General features: G+C 37.2%; 3 protein-coding genes across 4 annotated transcripts in view; 2 read left to right on the top strand and 1 right to left on the bottom strand.

Moving 5' to 3' along the window:
• Nucleotides 1-234, top strand: part of LOC145486707 (uncharacterized) — a 10,187-nt gene extending 9,953 nt beyond the window's left edge. The window contains exon 6 of the mRNA XM_081465417.1: nt 1-234. This exon is cut by the window's left edge and continues 1,439 nt beyond it. The gene's annotated coding sequence lies outside the window, so the exon portion shown is untranslated.
• Nucleotides 235-314: 80 nt separating this feature from the next.
• On the bottom strand, nt 315-9,554 carry LOC145486706 (uncharacterized). The gene is made up of 8 exons (XM_081465415.1): nt 9,472-9,554; nt 9,305-9,361; nt 4,821-6,115; nt 4,157-4,230; nt 3,460-3,535; nt 3,275-3,381; nt 1,809-2,508; nt 315-1,399 (listed from the first exon to the last, which is right to left on the bottom strand). Exons 1-8 carry the CDS (start codon nt 9,486-9,488, stop codon nt 1,359-1,361), a joined length of 2,367 nt encoding a protein of 788 aa, XP_081321541.1. The 5' UTR covers nt 9,489-9,554; the 3' UTR covers nt 315-1,358.
• A 1,905-nt stretch (nt 9,555-11,459) lies between these two features.
• LOC145486675 (cytoplasmic dynein 2 intermediate chain 1-like) overlaps nt 11,460-18,619 on the top strand; it is a 30,411-nt gene continuing 23,251 nt past the window's right edge. For both annotated transcript variants that reach the window (XM_081465386.1, XM_081465385.1), the window contains exons 1-10: nt 11,460-11,628; nt 13,000-13,053; nt 13,862-13,945; nt 14,320-15,198; nt 15,413-15,459; nt 16,021-16,063; nt 16,491-16,562; nt 16,869-16,919; nt 17,865-17,990; nt 18,388-18,438. In XM_081465386.1, coding sequence (XP_081321512.1) covers nt 11,614-11,628; nt 13,000-13,053; nt 13,862-13,945; nt 14,320-15,198; nt 15,413-15,459; nt 16,021-16,063; nt 16,491-16,562; nt 16,869-16,919; nt 17,865-17,990; nt 18,388-18,438 — 1,422 coding nt within the window. In that variant the 5' untranslated portion in view covers nt 11,460-11,613. The remainder of the gene's footprint in view (nt 11,629-12,999; nt 13,054-13,861; nt 13,946-14,319; nt 15,199-15,412; nt 15,460-16,020; nt 16,064-16,490; nt 16,563-16,868; nt 16,920-17,864; nt 17,991-18,387; nt 18,439-18,619) is intronic.

The raw sequence follows: 18,619 nt of genomic DNA, 5'->3' as shown, positions 1-18,619 counted from the left end.
GTTCTGTCCAAACGGGAAAATGTTTGGCGATCAAACATGATATATTGTTTGGTGACCAAACAATTTTATGTTCTATTGAGTGACCAAACGGTTTCGAACATGTTCGAATGGACAAAATTAAACGGTTTTATTATGTTTGATCAAGTGTTTGTAATAGGTATAATTTTATCAAACACGATCAAACAAATCAAACAAAGTGCCCAAACGGGAAAACGTTTGGTCCCTAAACGACGTTTGATTGTCTCTGATCGCCCAACATTTCCTGTTTGGACAGGGCTTATCAGCGAAACGGAATAAACTGCGGCCAAAAAAAATTAACAGAGGTCATCAAACAAACTTTATGTGGTCACTTGGTTTATTACAGAAAAAGTTACTCTACATTTTTGTTTTACAAAATTGTCTTATCTTCGATACACAACTCTTTTTTAACACTTTTACGTGGCGCGACCTTTAGAATCGTCGTTCCTATTCAAGCATGTTACAAAATTCCGTTAGAGAAGGTAACGATATTTGATCTCAGTTACAATTATTGCAATTATTTGCCACAGCAATAAGCTCAAAATATACCAAAAACTCGATTGAAAAGCGAGCTAACTACAATCGTTAATATTCGATTATTTCTGTCAAAAAGTAGTCATATTTCTTCTAAATTTACTTTCTCAAGGTTTCTCGGCAATTTTATAGCACAGTATTGATAGAACGTGTGATCTGATTGGCTGGAGCGAACAAGAACTCGTAAGCCAGTACACACTTTGCCCTCACTAGGACGTTATTGTACATTCTGTAATCAAGAAAAAGTTTAAAACTTCTCTTGTTTTCAACCTTCGCATTTATTTTTGTTGCCATTGGAAGTAGCTAATGATCAGTTAGAATTATTTTTCACCATTTTTCACAGTATTGTGGATGAATATTCTGGGTTAACTTGACTGTTAGGAAAAACGCTGCACTTTTCTAGTATCGCATGTCTTGCGACTCATTGAGAACCCGTCGAAAGCACAATACTCGACCATTAAAGCCAGCTTCGTGGATGCTAGTATAATCAACATCTTTCTCCGATTAATGCTCTTTAGTGAGCTTGTCGTTCAAATATCTAGTTTCCACGCCTATTGTACCGTGTCTTGAATGCTGGGAGACTCGAGCGGAGTGGAAACGAGAGAACATTACAGTCAATAAAATTTTCCAGCTGACCAGCAGCTATTAAAAATTGTTACAAGAACCACCAATTATTTTAAGAAATACCCATTCTGCTCAAACACACATTCGCAATTTGCACATGCTGACGGTTTTCAAGCTATCTTTCAGCGGTACTCTAAGAACTGCAGCGTGAATTCTGGTTTGGTGGAATCATCTAACTTCTTCTATTTGTGGACTGGAATCACTTGAAATACAGATCCCGACGCTGTAGATGAAAAAAAAAAAAAAAAAAAAAAAAAAATTGGAAAATATCATTTACAACGTCATATGTTTTGAAATTTAAATAGCAGTGCAATTTACCCCTCATAATTGAGCATTATTGGTTAGTCGATCAGACATCGCACAATTATACATACTAATTATTCACTAGGCGTGGCTGCCTTAATACTGCCGTTTTGGTACATTAAAACCCGACAAAAAAACTGTAGATAATTTAGGCCAAGGTCAACCTCGTTCCCCGGGTCTCTCATCTTGTCGCCCAGGCCCTGGGGACGAGGTTGAACCAAGGTATGGAGTTCTTTACTCGGCATTGGTGGGGATAAAGGACAGTTACAGAATGTGTAAAACTTTGAAATTTTTGTTTGGTAAGTATTTTTACAGAAACTAGAACGTACCTAGACCAATTTCCACGCTTGTTAGCCCATTCAAGGTTGTAGGTCGTCCTCCCATTCCATTGGACAGCCTCGTTTTTGATCGATTAGAACTCGAAGATGTTCGGCTTAACGTCGATGATTTTCGGAAGTTGGAAGCGGAGGAGGACCCTGTTGTACGCCTTCCATTCGTGGGCGACGTGTTACGCGATGGTACTGGAGAAGAGGAACGTGAGTTTGGTCTTGAGGACGGTCTCGAGGAAGGGCGTGACCGTGAGTCGTATGGCGTGACATAGGTAGCTGGGTGCGAGCGACTCAGGCTTGGTGTTGTGGGCCTGGAGCGAATACTAGGTGACCTGTTTATCGAGGCACGCCTGGAAGCTTTGTTAGGTGAGTTCGGCCCAATGCTTGTGGTTGGGGAGTTGAGATTGACAGACGAGCCCGAGAGTCTTCCGAACCGGAAGTTCGGTTTGGAACCCGACTGCCGGTCGGGACTGAGGCTACCTGCTCCACTTGATCCATGGCTTGATCGCCGCGATCGGGGACGGCTTCGGCCATTTGAGCTGCTACCGCTGATTTTGGAATTTCGAAGCTGTCTGTCTTGTTTGGCGAGACGTTTTGCAATCTCTTGAAACTCGGAGGGTAAATGACTGTAAGCCTGGACTCCATGAGTATCTGTTCTGGGTTCCACTCGTCTGTTTTGACTCACTTTAGCTGTTTGAACCTGGTAAGAAGACAAGGCGTTAGAAACAAAGGTTTGAATTTTATGATAAAAAAAAATCATCCTGTACTTATACAGCTGTTGTCGTTCTATATGTTCAGAGTACTAGTCTGCAAGCTTACACAAGTTGTAAAGGAAATGATTAACGCGTGGATTTCCTTGATCTCAGTCGTCAAAATATAATCACTCTGACACGAAATGGTAGTAGTTCTGAGTGGAGTCCGATTCGGTCTGAATCATACAAATAATTGAAACAATCCGGAGAGCACTAAACAATCCCTTGATGCCCCGATAACAGTAGGGCCTGATGATAATCAATTAGGTTTGAGAATTTTTGTTGTATTGTGATAATCGGCGATATTTCAAGTTTTCATTTGTGACCCTCACCCAATTGTCTTGGGCACCCTTCTTGGCTTTGCTCTGATAATTTAGAGCTCCCTTGAATCAGTGGTTTTTAGTTATTGAGCTAAGTAAACGCAACACCGACTTTAATAGCAGCCCTGACGTCCCGAGCGCAGGTAGACTTTGCTGAAGAAAAAGAGTCAAGAAGTGGAAAATGTTTAAAATCGAGATTTACAGATTTCGACGTCTCCATCATCGACTTGCCACTAACCTCAGCTTTTAAACTTCGTTTTGCAAAACACGTTTAGCTAGTAACTGGAGGGTTTGTGAGTCATCTTTTATTAGTCAATTCACAAGCAAACAGGTCTCAATGAGCAATCAGAGGAAATTAAGAAAAAAATAAATGAAAAATCTTGGAACACCTTACCTTTACTCTTCCGCCACCTGGTACATGTCCAATGTTGCCAAAAGAATTCACTTTCGGTTTCGCTTTCTTGTTGAAGTCGATCTTCTTCGTTTCAATTTTTACCCCACCTGTCATTAATAGAACAAATGCGCAATATTAAAAAAGGTAAGGAATTCCCAAATCGGATTAAGATTCAAGTAACGTACCTGGTTTATTTTTCAGTTTTTGCGTCGATCCAATCGTCGCTTTTACATCCGATGGTTTGGTCTTAGTCTGTTGTGGCTAGAAGAAATTCGACGAAAATAAGCAAAGACGATAGAAAACACCTGTTAGAGAGCAGCGTTTTGAAATTACGTCGCCACTAGTTGGGGATATTTTGACTTAGTGTTAAGCTGCCTCAAACATGTTTACCAGCTAATGCAACAGTTGTGGTTTGTGAATTGGTAAAGATGTACTTATTAAGCAGTATGACTCACTCAGACGACTGGCTTCTTATTGACGAGATCAGTTTTGATTGGCTCACAAATACAAGAAACTAGCGGTGTTTTGACGTTCTTTAGCAAGAACAAGCAAGCGACAAATCATAATGCAATTCGTGATTAAAACTGAAGAGCTTCCTTTTTAATTCCAAGCGTGTTTAGGTGAGCATTCCCAGAATGTCGGTATAGGGGTGCTGAAATCTCAGTCAAATTGTCGGTGATTTCTCAGCTATTTGTTAAATCTTAGCCCATTTCTCAACTATCAGCAAATCTCAGATCTCCACTATTAGTTACAAGCGGATCATTTCTTAACTAGCAGAGTTAAGATTTTGACCAATTCTCAGCCTTTGGTTAAACCCCGTTCAGACCCTCTTCTCAGAGTTGAATTTTAGGTGCAGAATCACATTTGACAGCACTAACTTACCTGTTTTGCTTTGCCATTTTGTTTTGCGTGTGAATTTGAATGTATTGCACCATTCGGGACCAGCTTGTGTATTTCTGTGAAAAAATATAACCATCGAAAGATGCCGTTCAGGCGATATTTTTCTCATTTTCAAACATGACAAGACAAGACAAACATCACAACATCTGTAACCCAGGGACAACAACTTTGTGTATTTTGTGAGTAGCGTTTTCGACTTCCTGCTTTTCTGTATCTTTCCAAGCTAAAGGCTTGTTAAAAAACCAAATGACTGTTGAGAGTGATGCAGCAATCACCGCACACTAAACCGTCTGATGAGAAAATTGATTATTAACCGGCTTTTCTCACCCGAAATCCAATGATACACATGATATGTTCAATTCTTTTCCACCGTTTTCTCTACTTTGCTTTGAAAAGTTGCAATAAATGTAGTTCCTTATTTAACTCTCAATGCTGCCTGGTAAAACCAGACTTCTCCTGTGTGCTGAAACTTCACTAGGTTGTTAGCAACAACAGGAACAGAAACTATACGTGTTCTAGCTTGAGAGATAGCAGGAAATAAAAGAAACCAGACACGCAAAGATCCATTTTGAGGTTACAGGAACTTTTTAATGCAGACCACATGAATTCTTCAGTTTAGGCTTTTTCTTATTGAACATTAACTTACTTTTCTGTCCTGCCGTATTGATATCCAAGTCAGTCACGGACATGCTGTCATCAGACATGTACGACTCCAAGCTGTTCTTTCTGGAGCTGCAAGGTGTCTTGGAGAATGCTTGCTCGGTTGTGGGGGAGTCTGGGTAGAAATCCAAGTCACTCTTGCCGTCACGTGATTGAGATAAAAACCCGGATGTTGGTATCTCGCTATCCGTGAACACGTCCGAACTCAAGTCTGATAAATCTATGTTTAGTTCGTTATAATCTCCGTTTTGAAGAGTCTCATTCTGTTCATTGACGTAAAGTAATGTTCTGTTATATCGGTTCATTCTTTCTGGATCTTGTACTTCTTCTACTTTCGGTTCGTAATTCTTATTCCCGGCTTCAAATCTCGAGTAAACATCATTTTCTTTAGCCTCAGGTTCGTCCTTAGTTTGCCCCGCAGGTATTTCTGGACTATAGCTGTATATGCTAGGGTCAATGCTAGATTTAATGTCGTCTTTCAGATTTGAGATAGGAACACTCGCCGGCGTCGAGCGGATAGGGGAGTAGTCCCTGGCTCTGGCGCCATTCCCAGAAGATGTTTTCTCACGTTGTTGTGTTTGAAGTGTCGAGTCCGAAACTGTTGATGCATAATTCGTATCCTGGACTCTTGAATCTTTAATGTCTTCAACTACATGAGAAGGGCTATTACAATAATCGAAATCCGTTTTCCACGAGTCAACTTTTGCTATGCTGTCAGCGATACTCGAAGAAGCAGTGTTACTCTTAGAAACTTGAGCTGTTCCACTACTATCAGCAAGTTTTAAACGTTCTAAAGCTGCGCGGATCTGCGAATTCGAATCCAGCTTTTCGTTTTCAACTTTACTTTCAGTGGTCTTCTCCGAGAGTCGATCCTGAGATGATGTTTCGTTGAGATGAAGTTCTTTTTTCACGGAAGCGTTTAAAATCCTCGGTGTCATATCCATACTCCCGAAAGTCCCGGACAAGACACTTCGGGCTGGTGAGGTGTTTAACGAGCTCTGCATGGTTTCGTCAAGAATTTTGTAAGAACGTTTCGGGGTTTTTATCAACTTTTTCCTGGGGCTTGTCAAAGCGATATGATCGTCGTATAACTTGATGTTTCCACCCATGGAATATTTAAACTTTGTGTATTCAGACTCGTACGAAACAGAAGAGGAGTCTCGAAGAGTTTGGGGCTCATCCTGGATTCTGATCTCCTCGAGATGTGGAAGGTATTCCTCATCTACTGAGAACGCTTCTTCTGGAATGATTACACTTCTGTCACCTTTCTTTTTGCGGCGTCTGCGAAATGGAAAAGTCAGGTTAAACTTTTTCTGACCCACGATGGGAATATCAGTTCCCCTAACTGATTGTTATAAAATGTCTTGAAGTTAACTATGATAATTTCAATATTGACACCTGATCAAGAAAGAATCCATTACGATAATTTCATTAATTTCCATTTAATTTCTAATCTAGGCGACAACTTTATTTGGCGATATATGAGATTTCATGAAAAATGTCTTACTATATAACTTCAATTCATGTAACAATATAATAAATACAATACAACATAGTCACACTACATGTACAATACAATACAATGCAACGAAATGCAATGCAACATGCAATGCAATGCAATGTCGGCAATACAATGCAACAAAGTTAACACAGTCTGTTGACACAGTCTAGCCTACAGCCCTAAGTAAATGCTGTGAACCTCCAGAGCCTGCTATTTTTGTCTTCAAACCCTTGGGAACCCTGGAACACTATACATCTTTAGGAGCTTGTTTAAGGTTGTTTTCTTTTGATTGTAGCCGTTAAAGTAAGAGTAACTATTTCGTTAAACCCTGAGGACTAAATGGTTTAAAAATATTCGGAAAAATCCACGCCAGTGTTGAAGAGTGGAACATATTCGACAGTTTGTTACACCACAGTTTGTACAGCCATACACTAGTGTTTATTACCAGTAACTGAAATCGCCATACATGGTAACTTGAAGTCTGTTTACTTATTCACGCTCCTATTAAACGTTTTGCTGCTGAATTTGTGTTAAAAAATGATGGTTCTTTTCTACTGCTGCTTTTGAATTGAAATGATTTTTTCTTTCTATTGCTACAACAACAGTGTTTTGCTGGTAGCTAGCTATTGTATAGTCTAGTTACAAGATTCAAAAACCTATCGTAAACTGAACTTCAAGAAGGGCTACACTTTTAATACGGAAAATCAGGATCCGATAGACAAATTTTCCTGTGACAATATTAGTCTCACACCTATTTTCATGACGCATTGTACGAAATAATAGAAAAATGTTGCTATGTTTTCATAAATGTTCGAAGGTAATCTGGTACAGTGCCTAATGAAAACAATGGAACAAAGTTGTTGTACTGAGAATCTGCAAAATAATTTGAAACGATTCTTAAAGTATAAAAATTGAATCATCTTTCATTAGCAATACAGCATACGGTATTGAAGTCTGGCATTGAGAGAAAAATATACACTATTTACTCAGCGGTGTTCAAAGTGTCTCTCGGAAAATGAAATTCTGAAGTGAACAATCGCAGCCATGCTTTTTGTACGAGGTAAAATTTTGCAGAATTTAGTGAATATTATTCAGAGTATATCAAGAATAATCTAAAGATTTGTTAGTGTAATAACGATAGGTAAAGCTAGAAGCTCCAACTGAATGTTAAATTCTGGACGCGATTGCCAAGACGATAAACGTTCTGATGATTACCTAGACATTTTGTTGTATCTTTCGTTACGTTACCAAACAATTGACAGATCAGTTATAAAACTAAAATTATTATGTGGAAATTTGTTTTGCTGGTTAAGGTGAATTTCAGTCGAATGTTTGGCAGTTTAGTGGTTTTTGCAGATTCAATGCTGCTCTGTTGTGCTTTCTCTTCGCATGTTACGTTGAGATGTGTACTTCGTCCTCAAGCAGGTTAAGCTGTCGGTTATAGATGCACACAAAGAGATGATAATAAGAGAAATGTGCAATACCTGTATTATTTCCACGAGTATCAAGCGGTAAGATTTGAATCTCTTGGATACATGTTGAGATATGGTGACGCTAAATTTATATATGCTGTGCACCACTCGACCGGTATGCAAACTTCAGCAGGTGCTGACTGATAAATACAATATGCAAATGACCCCTTATTTTCTCCCCAGTGAATAACTGAAATAAGTGAGGATGCCAGAATGCTGCACGAGTTTTTAGTCAGCTGGCAAACGAACATACTAAGACACGGTTATAAATATCTCTTTATTTGAACGAGTTAGGTTTGAGAGAAGCAATGTAAGGAATATAAAATGATGCAGCAAAGAGAAAATAGCCAAGTCTCTATGTGGTTAACTTGTAAATCCGAACACGTATCTGTCAGTTCTAAAATTAAATTGTACTCCACATCAGTAGCCACAAATCAGGATTTAACTGTTTTGTCTAATTAGATCTTTATCGAAGATCAAGCGAACTCGGCACACAGTGGATAATTAACGAACATATAATTTTCGCCTGAGGTTTTTCTTTTTTAAAGCTTTTCTCCTGCCCCGATAGTGCCGTCAAATAGCAAAGATTGGAAAAAAACTTGTAATGTAAAAGAATTTAAAAGAACTAATCTTCTAAACATAGGATAGTTGATTAATAACCATTGCTAAAACTTGAAATCTTGAACATTTCAGAGAGTTTATTCTAAAAATGCGTTTGCAATCTCCCATTGCCAATCTAAAATTGATTAATTTTGACTTAACAATCTCAACGGCAGTCACAGAAAAAACTTCCAATTATTTTTTGGTAATGTTCTAGTGCATTAAAATGCCAAAAAAAATCTATGTTCCCTTAGTTCACACTTTATAGCACTGGAGATGTTTATCACAGCCGGAATAAAAATTACCCATCATATCCGAAGTTCAACCGATTAGGACCGACAGACTCATCGCGTTCACGAGCCAATTATACGAGTTCGTAAGATATCCCCAACCGTGAAGGACAGCTTCTCACTTGACTTGTGTTTATATTACCAAAAACAGTGTAATACTCGCTCTAACAAGTGTAAATTAAAACTAACGCTACTTAAAGAATTTGTACAGTTTCTAAGGAATTGCTCTTTTAAGAACTGAATAATTTTTGGTAACTTGGTTTAACTTAGACAAAATTTGGAGCTTAATTTTTAGATCAGTTTCAACTGAATTAGTAGATATTGTAGGGTGTTTTTAAGAATTCAAAGATTACACAGTAACAAGCTTTCTAAACACAAAATTATCAAGATGGCATGTCGATTAAAGATAAACAACTCTATCTGCCCCGCTTGCACTTTTAAAGGGTAATACGAGTCGTAGAAAAACAGTTTTCTTTTGCTAGAATTAAGGATCGGATTTTAGCTAATGGTCAACGAACCCTTGATTAGAGAAAACTCAAACCTGTCATGCGTAAATCACATGATCGGTAAAACATTTTTTCCTCTTTATAACACTCGTCAAACTTACCGCCGTAACTTCTCGTATTCTCTCAGATCTCTGTGATTCGGCCCAAAAGCGTACAAGCTACAAGAGAAGAAATGGTGTCTTCATCAAATCAAAGGTTTACAATTATTGATTATGGATTGAATGTGGCTTAGAAGCGAACACTAAAAACTAAAGAAAAAAGAACCCACCCAAGTGCTGTCCACATGTTGTACCTCAGATGAAGTGTTTTGGAATATTCGATCTGTCACAAGTCTATATTTTCGATTTCATTGGGCGATTTAAGTTGGAAATAGGAAATTGAGAGCGAAGTTTCACGAGTACGTGGCGTTGATCTACCAAGGAGGTCAAAATAAAAGAAACAAAGCCGGGAGGACAGGTCTTAACGGGTAGCAAAAAACAAAACCACCAGTCCAATACATTTGACAATCGTGCAATGTTCATTTATTTTTTGAGAAAAACCACTAAAATCAACAAAAACGCTCCATCCGTTCAAAACTTTATTCCAGAAGAGAGCGAAACGAACTTTTCACGCTCGATAACTCAAGTTTACTCGCAAATGATTCACTTTTATAAATAAAACATAACTACTGTAGGTTTTAATATTTTACAATAAGCAGCGACGCGGGGAGAAATAACAAAAAATCAAAAAAGATTAACTTGGGCTGCAATCTTAACGTTCTCGTTTTCCTTCTTGTTTTGGATTCAGGGTGTTCAGCAGATGCAGTCCAACTTTATGTTCCTCCGTGTAGTTGAGTGTTACTCCTTCTCCTACAGTCGATGTAAAAAGTCAGTTTGTGATGGTGTCGACCGATTAAGCTGTCTTGTGCAATATATGCAAATGATGTAACCGCGTTATAATTTTCCTTTCCAAAGCGAGGCTGAAGATAAGTATCCCCGTCATTCCGAGGGAAGGAGAAAAGCACGCTGGGACTACTTGAGAGAAAGGACACTGGGAACGAAGTTGGGATTATCTCGACCTGGGTTACCTCCTTTTGTCACTGCGCATGAGTGCTGAGCATATGAACCCGTGACGTTTGGCTCAGCAAATCGATTTGGCGGATTTACCTGCTTAAAATCGTGTTATCATTTCAATAGTAAAAGATCATAAAATCACAGAGGCGTACTTGAAGTCATTGTTAAGATAATTCCTGTTAAAAAACTACCAAGCGTAAAGTCAAAATAACTTGATCAGCTATCAGTGAACGGCCAAGATTGTATTTTTTTCGTGTTTATGAACCGAGAAGCAGTACACGTCCATAAATACGCTTTTCTTGAAAATCCAGCCTAAGTTACCCAATCATTTTTAAACGTTTTGACAGTACATGTATACAGTAGTTCTAAAATTAAATTAAATTAAATTTAGTTGTTACCTCTATTCTAAATGGTCACTTCTGAAGATGTATGTCGAAACGTATGAAACGTCAAGTTAAATAAATTTTGTTTTCCAACATTCGTTTAATTGCCATGTTTATCACCGCAGTTTGTGTGCTATTTCTTATCAAGCTACGATAGTTTTGTCCGCAGCTTGATTAGTTTTATAGTTTTCCTTCAATTACTGTAAATGTCTATGTATCAATTATTAACATTTTAACCAATTATAGCTTCTTCAAGCATTTTTCTAAGTTCACGTTCAGTTGCGTTTCTTTCGAATTTTCTATTTCAGTGTCGAGCATTTCTTCCCAGTTTACTTTTACGTCCCTTCGACCACCTTTATTAAATAAGGACATCATCAGAAGTCACAATATCCTAGAAAATATCTATACTAAATATGACTCATAAACTTGTAACGTTGTTTTACTTTGAGTAATTCTTTGTAAGAGGGTAGTAAAGGGTATTTTCGTGACTCGTGATCGGCCTTTTTTTCCCGTGAAATGTGAAATGGCTAATTTTTTCCTCGTGAATCGTGATTTCTATAGTCGCCGCGAACCGTGATTTTCCAAAACGTTCTCTTTTATTTTCCGTGAAGCGTGAAATGTTAATGTTGTATTTTTCGTGAATTGGGAAAGGGCTGCTTTACTTTCCGTGAAACGTGATCTATACCCCCCCCCCCCCTTTACCACCCTCTTGTAAGACCCTGGCCGTGCCTTTCCAAATACTGGAACTGATAACCATCAGTCCTGAGGTTTTCTTTGAAGTTCGCGGGAAAAATGAAACGGAGTCTGGACACTACTCACTCTCGCTATCTCCCGGATGGAGGAATTTTTAAAGCAGTAATGGCGGAAAGTGTACTTAGTAACTATGGAGCCTGAATAGCAAATTTTAGCTGATATTTTCACCTTTTTGAGTGATTCCCTCTATAGTTATTAAAGAACGCCAGAGATGATCAAAGAATGCCATCTGGGAAGGTAAAGTTTTCTGAGCTGTCCTTGTAGCTTCATGTGTTTTCGTTGCTACGGTTTTATGTAGAGTCAAATATTTTATGATAAGCTCAAGGATTTTGAAGCAAGTATACGGTTTAGTCTTCCCCGTCCCTTTATTTTATGGAATTATATTAATTCGTGAGATGAAACACAAGTTTTCTTGCAGTCTCCATGCGTAGACAATTGTAAGCATACAGTGAATTCTAGTTTGATGATTCGTGATCACGAAATAAGCTTAGTTTTTTTCATCTTAGCTCAATTTCACCTGCAGATGCCATTATTTTTATGGGATAGCAGACTTATTTTAGTTGTAAGATATTTTTTAAAGGAAATGCCTTTTACAGGTTTGAGAATTGCACTCCTCGCTCGTGTAGCGATAGGGATTATTTATGTCGGTAAGCTTAAATATAATTGCAATATTAAATTACTTTGAGTATAACCCGAGTGAAATGCATGAAATGGATACATTATAACTGTGTGCATGATTTATATTGATAGGCCAGGGCACCAGGAGTGTTAGTAGGTTTTCAAAGCTGGAGATCTGTCAAAAGACACAAGTCTTTGTACATGGTCTGTTAATAGAGTTTTTCTCTTTAGAAAGTAAATGACGGCCAGGAATCTACGAGCAATCACCTGACAGATGCTCCATGAGCAAAATGACAGCTTTATTTTGTTTATGTTTGGTAGCCTGTTTTTATGATTAGCTGTCAGTAACTGTAATAGTGATATGATGTGAGACTTTTGACAGTGCGACCAGTGTTTTTCTTTGCGAGCCCAAGACATTTTAACTTTTTAAATTGTGAGACCAACACTTTGAAATATTTTAAATTCGAGAGTTTGGCACTTTCATCACTTTTTGTGGCCTGTGTGGGTTTCTTGATTCCCCTTGATTTTAGTCCTTTGGCAAGCTTCTGCGATCTAGCCGGAACTGGATATTTGCCATAACACCATATTGTGATATCCTAGAACAGGCGGCAAATTTTGTGGATTTCAGAGAAATTAGGAGAATTAAGATTATTTTTTTTCTTGGAAATTTGAAAAAAATGTAATTATTAAAACCTTTAATTATAGTATGGTGAAAAATTGAGAGTCTGAGACAGCTTCATGAAAAAAGCAACACTAACCACTAAAAAAACAAGACTGCAAGACCCACAAAATTAGACTAAAATTCTGCGAGACCCAGAGTTTTTTGAAGGACCATTCCACTATAGTGTGATAAATCACACTATAGTGTATAACCTTCTACAAGGTTAATGAGTTAAAAATTGATTAATTAATGCATTTTTCTAATCAAATAGTAGCAAAGAGAGTAAAAGATGCCAATCACAATGTAACATGTGGCTCTGAATTTTTCAGGATCGTAGCAAAGAAGACACATGGAAAGAATCAGATCTGAAAAAAGCTTTGAAGGTTAGAAACCTATAGGATATCATCTTTAATTTGAAGTTACAACACAACACCCCGTAGAGAAGCAGACATGGTAGGGTTATCATAAATTATCTTCAGTGCTAATTAGTTTATGAATGAGTTCTATTTCTTAATTAGATTGTGATTAATGAGCTTCAGATTTCTATACAGAAAATAGAGTATTCTTGTCGAGGGCCTATGCACTGATTGTTGTGTGTGGCAATTTTATGTTAAAAAGAAACATATATTATAACTATAGTAAGTTGTTTAGAACATAAAATTTTCAAGGGCAACTGTCAGCCATAATTATGCCCAGGCATAAACAGTCTACTATCTTTATTCGTGTTGCCTAAAGTTCCTGTAGCCACATTATGCCTCAAAACTAAAAACGTCCTGAATTTATGTATTGAAATTTCTAACTGTTACAGAGCACTTGGAGATTTTGTATTTTCCAGAAAGTTATCCTCCTTGGCTGAAATTAAATTTATTCATGTATAAACAATTTTCTATGTCAACTGTTGACTTGAAAAAACTTGGTTAATGAGAAATTGAAACCTAGCTGTCCTCTACAATCTTGAAACCTTCTGCACGTGCTGGTTTACTCCATCATTGTTTGCTGCTGTTTTTAGGCTAAAAACTGCCCATACACACTTTCTTGTGACTAGAATCCCTTGACTTCCCTGGTTGTGATGAACATTTTGCCATTTGCTCTCCACTTCTAATGAATAATAATCACATAGTGGACATGTGGAGAGTTCATTTTCTGATTCATCTTTTATTGTATATCCTATTGTACAATTTTGCTACCTAGGATGACAAGGTTAAATCCAAAGATGAGAGCAGAAAATCCAAAGAACACTCTAGTCGTAAGCCTGAGGATAGAAGAGAACGGAAGGTATGGATGATTTGTTTCGATAGTTTGGCTGATATATGTTCCATTACTATGGCAACATAAATGGATATAAACAGGCACATAAACTGGAGTATCTGCTTGTCAAATGTCGTGAAATTATAATGAGACGTAGTTCTCGAGGAAGAGGTGTATAATTTACTGAAAATACCATTATAGTATCCAGTTCTACGTATGTAAGTAAGTTAGGTTACATTTACATGTAACTGGATCTTTTGGTAATGAAGAATTTTTCTTGGCTTTTTCTCACATACCATTCTAACAACAAATGTAAACCACACACTTTTTCCGTATTGAAAAGTTATTAAGTGTTTACTCTCTCTGTGTATTTATAATATTATACTTCTTTTCTCTGGCAGGATAAAGATGATGACAGAAGGAGAAGAGGTCATGATGATGTAACCAATGGGGAAACAGATCGAAGGAGATCAGATAGGGACAGGGATAAGGAGCGAGACAGAGACCGAGGAAGAGACAGAGAAAGAGGAAAAGAGAGGGAAAGAGAAAAAGACAAAGATCATGATAGGGAAAGAGACAGAGATCGGGGAAAAGACAGGGATCGGGAGAGAGACAGAGATCGGGAAAGGAGAAAAAGAGATGAAGATAGGAACAAGGATAGACCTAGGGAAAAAGAACGAGATCATGACAAGGATAAGGAAAGGACTAAAAGAAGAGAAAAAGAAACAAGTGAAAGAAGCAGAGATGCCGAAAGGTCTAAAGAAAGACGTCCTGTGGATGTTGAAAGATCAAAAGAAAGGGACAGAAGTAGAGATGGACGAAAAGAAAAGGAAGGGGGAGATAAAGATCACGATAGAGACAGGAGAAGAGAAAGAGAAGATGAGAACGTTAAAGGCCAGGATAGACACCGTGAAGGAATAGAGAGAAATGGTGAACATGACAGAAGTCGAGACAGGAGAAAAGAGAAAACTGGTGAAGACAGAGACAGAGAAAGAAGAAGAGATAAGGAAGGGGAAAAGAGAAGAGAAGCAGACAGACATGAAAGAACTAGAGATGGAGATACCAGCAGGGAGAGGGGAAAAGAGAGGGAACGTGAGGACAGGGATAGGGAAAGAGAAAAGACCAAGGACAGGGAAAGAGACAAGGACCGAGAACGACGGAAAGAAAAAGACAGAGACAGATTGGATAAAGAAAGTAAAGATTCTGGCAAAGATGAAAGAACGAGAAGTGATAGACACGACAAGGATTCAGATAGAAGGAAGGAGCGCTCAAAAAATGAAGTAAGTAAGTGTACAGCTATACATGTGCACTTGTATAGCTTCTGTTCACCTAGTGACTTTGTGGTAACTATCTTGACCCAGGTATGCTAATGGAAACTGGTAAACTGTTGTGTACAAACTTGGAAGAAAGGTATCAGTTAAAGTGCCAAGGAAATAAAAGATATTTTGTAAAAAGTTCATTTGTCACATAATGTCTTGTTTCATTATTTCTTAGGAAGGCTCAAGAGAAAGAAGTCACGATAGCAGAAAGGATGATAGAAGGTAGATTCCAAATAAACATGCATTGTTTAAAAAGAACTTCCCTATGATCTTTGGGGATTTTTAAGGATTTTGCAATGATCTTTAAATGATTGTCTTTAAAAATTTTCCAATAATTATTTTAGGATTTCTGAAAGATCCTTAAAATTAATGTACAAGATGTATCTATTCTTTTAGCTAGACATTATAAGGTCTCTTAACTTAGATCTCCAATACATGTAGGTTTTTCACCAGGGTAGTCTCTCAACTGAAGAGTTCATGTACATAGATTTTGATTAATATGGGAAGTTTTAGGGAGAACTGGCCATGATGTTGCAACTGACTTGTAATGGACTAAAATTCCCATTCCACTGCGTCTTTGTGCTTAGAACAAATTGTACGTGTACATTTATTTCATACTAGAAAAATTCCTGTACATATGTACATGGAAACACTACCCTGCTGTTCTTATACAGCGATTATTGCACATGTAAGTTTCAGACAGACATAACCCTTTTGCGTAGTTCTGTTGAAGTTAATTGTGTGTATGGCTTTTTTAACATCATTAAATGTTTTGTCTTGCAGAGAAAGAAAGGAGGATAGAGACAGACATAAGGGAAAAAGTGAAGTAAGTGCTCTTGCAGGACTTACAAAAGGAAGAATTAAGAAAAAAGTTTTTAGTGTATGCATGTACAATTGAACCTCACTATTACGAACTCTCAGGGGAAACAAACAATAGTTCAAAATAGTGGGAGTTTGAAATAACCAACAGTAAATGACTGAAGGGCGAATCCGAGGGAAATGAATTTTGAGTTTGAAATAATGGGTAATTGGAAATAACTGAGTTTGAATTGGTGGGGTCCAACTGAATATATTCATGGTAAATTTTTAGTCACTCTACATTTAGAGCACCATTCCCTTTGTGATTGGAGGCCCTCTAGCTACATGTAGATTAACGAAAAAAGTATAAACTGAATTACCCAGTATCAGAAAATATGCATGGCTGTTTATTATTTGCAGTCTCTAGATAATTTTCGTTATGCATCTTTCCTCAGGAATCTAGTGAGAAAGATGAAAAAGTAAAGAGAAGAGAGAAGGAACTGATGGAGTCTCTAAAAAAGGAAGAGGTACTGTAATAAAAAAACTCTTGTATCTTAACCATCATGATACAAGCTTTTTGTATTTTCATAGACATTGTAGAGTAGAATGTAACATGTGCATGGATGAATGACGATTGCATATTGTGGTACTGTTGGCGTGGAACAGTCAGTTGTCAATGTGCTCAGACATTATTTTATGTCTACATTCATTGACTAAAAACGCCTTGTTCATATTCCTTGTCTTGTTATTTAACAGCTGTAATTCTGGTAGTTAACATCCAAGACAGTTTAAAAACATCTCCTCTTTCTTTCTTTTGTCATTACCATTAACAGGAATTAAAGAAGAATCCACTGAGATTTAGATCAGATACAGTGGAAGAGGCAGTGAGTCACAGTCTTTCTGACATTGCTATATTTTCACTTCTATCACTTCCACACTTGTTTAATCATGTTTGTTGACTATTTAACAAATAGAGTCCATGTTGCCATGCATCTGTTCAGTAATAGGTCAAAGATGACGTTAAAATGTGGTTAGAACAAAAAAGTGCCACACGAGCCATTAGGTGAGTGTGTCACTGATGTTCTGACCACAATTTGATGTCTTCTATGATGTACATGTATAATTAGAGTAAATGTGCGTGTAACAGATTCCTGGCAACATGGAATCTGATTGTTTTTTTTTTTTATGATAAAGAAACAAAAAGGGAAGACATTGACGTCATTGAGACAATCTATGCATCTGTCCTCCAATAGATCATAAGAACCAAACAAAATGTATCGCAGGTGTTTATTTATTTCTGGAGTGAAATTTTCACATTTATTAATCGTAAGATGTGCACATATTTTGACTTATTAATTGTAAAAGGTGGTACTTTAGGATTATTAATCCCAAAATGTATCATTGTAGGATTAATAATCCACGCTTAATAATTCTAAAATGATGCATTTTAGGATTAATTATCCTTTAGTACCACCTTTTACAATTAATAAGTCAAATGTGTGCATCTTACGATTAATAAACATGAAAATTTCACTCCAGAAATAAATAAACACCTATTGTATGTTTTCAACAAAAGCTGCAACTTCATGTAAATTGAAGCAAGAAATGAAATTGTCATCAAGTATTCTCCTTTGTCTGGAACCCCCAATGCTATGGATCTGGAACATGTTCAGTACCGTCAAGGGCCTTTGTTTGGAAAGTGTTCAGTGATCACCCTTAGTTTATGAAAGTATGAAAGACAACCCCTGGGATCTTCTGGAAGATAACAGGCTCTGAATTACTATACATGTATTGCATGATGGTGAAGCTGTTTTGTATAATTTCTGAAGGACACCATAGAAGAAGATGTAGAACAAAAAAGGAAAGCCTCATTACAAAGAATGCCATCCCTTGGTGCTGCTGAAGAAGTCCATGAAGAGAATGACGGTTATGACTATGATGATGATGAGTTTGAAGTAGGTTGTTCATGCATGTTGTACAAATGTACAATATGTAACCTAGGTTATAGTTAAAGGAATTATTGGCCCTAGAACAGTTTTGTTCCAAATTGCAAGGTTGTGTTTGTGCAAAACTGTTTTAATTTAGAACTTATAAAAGGAAAGTGCTTTAAATAACCTGTTTGAATGATGAGCATTTTGTTTTGGCTAGTTTTGGTTATTATTTCTGTGAGTTCCAAGAGTCGAACATGGCAGCAGGAGAGACACAAGTGCATTGCAAAGTGTACAGGCTGACAGAAAGTTAACTTTAGAATACTATTTGGTCACCCTTATTCAGTATGAAAAGACTGTACTTAAAACTCACCCTTAATCTCTCTTAGGAGTCAAAGAACTAATATTGGTTAACTGTTTGTAGGATTATGATGATGATTTTGAAGATGATGAAGAGGCAAGCCTTGATGTCCAGGTATGTGAAAAAATAAACAAACAAAAAACTGTTTGCATAGATTGTTTTATTTATTTACATGGACAGCTAAGAGGTAAGAGTTGGTTAATGTAATCAAAGACATCTATCGAGATTTGAAAATTTATGATAAAGGAAATTCCAAAATTAATACTTATAATAATATAAAAATATGGATTAAAAA

This window comes from Orbicella franksi, chromosome 5 (genome assembly GCF_964199315.1).
Source record: "Orbicella franksi chromosome 5, jaOrbFran1.1, whole genome shotgun sequence".
Classification (NCBI taxonomy): domain Eukaryota; kingdom Metazoa; phylum Cnidaria; class Anthozoa; order Scleractinia; family Merulinidae; genus Orbicella; species Orbicella franksi.
Note: the sequence above shows the minus strand (reverse complement) of the source record. Positions and strands in the feature narration are given on the sequence as shown.

What these genes read in the sequence shown, in the direction of transcription:
- LOC145486706 (XM_081465415.1), bottom strand. An exon ending in AAAATGGCAAAGCAAAACAG is followed by an intron (nt 3,536 to 4,156) that starts GTAAGTTAGTGC and finishes AATTTCTTCTAG; the next exon opens with CCACAACAGACTAAGACCAA. An exon ending in AAAACTGAAAAATAAACCAG is followed by an intron (nt 3,382 to 3,459) that starts GTACGTTACTTG and finishes TATTAATGACAG; the next exon opens with GTGGGGTAAAAATTGAAACG.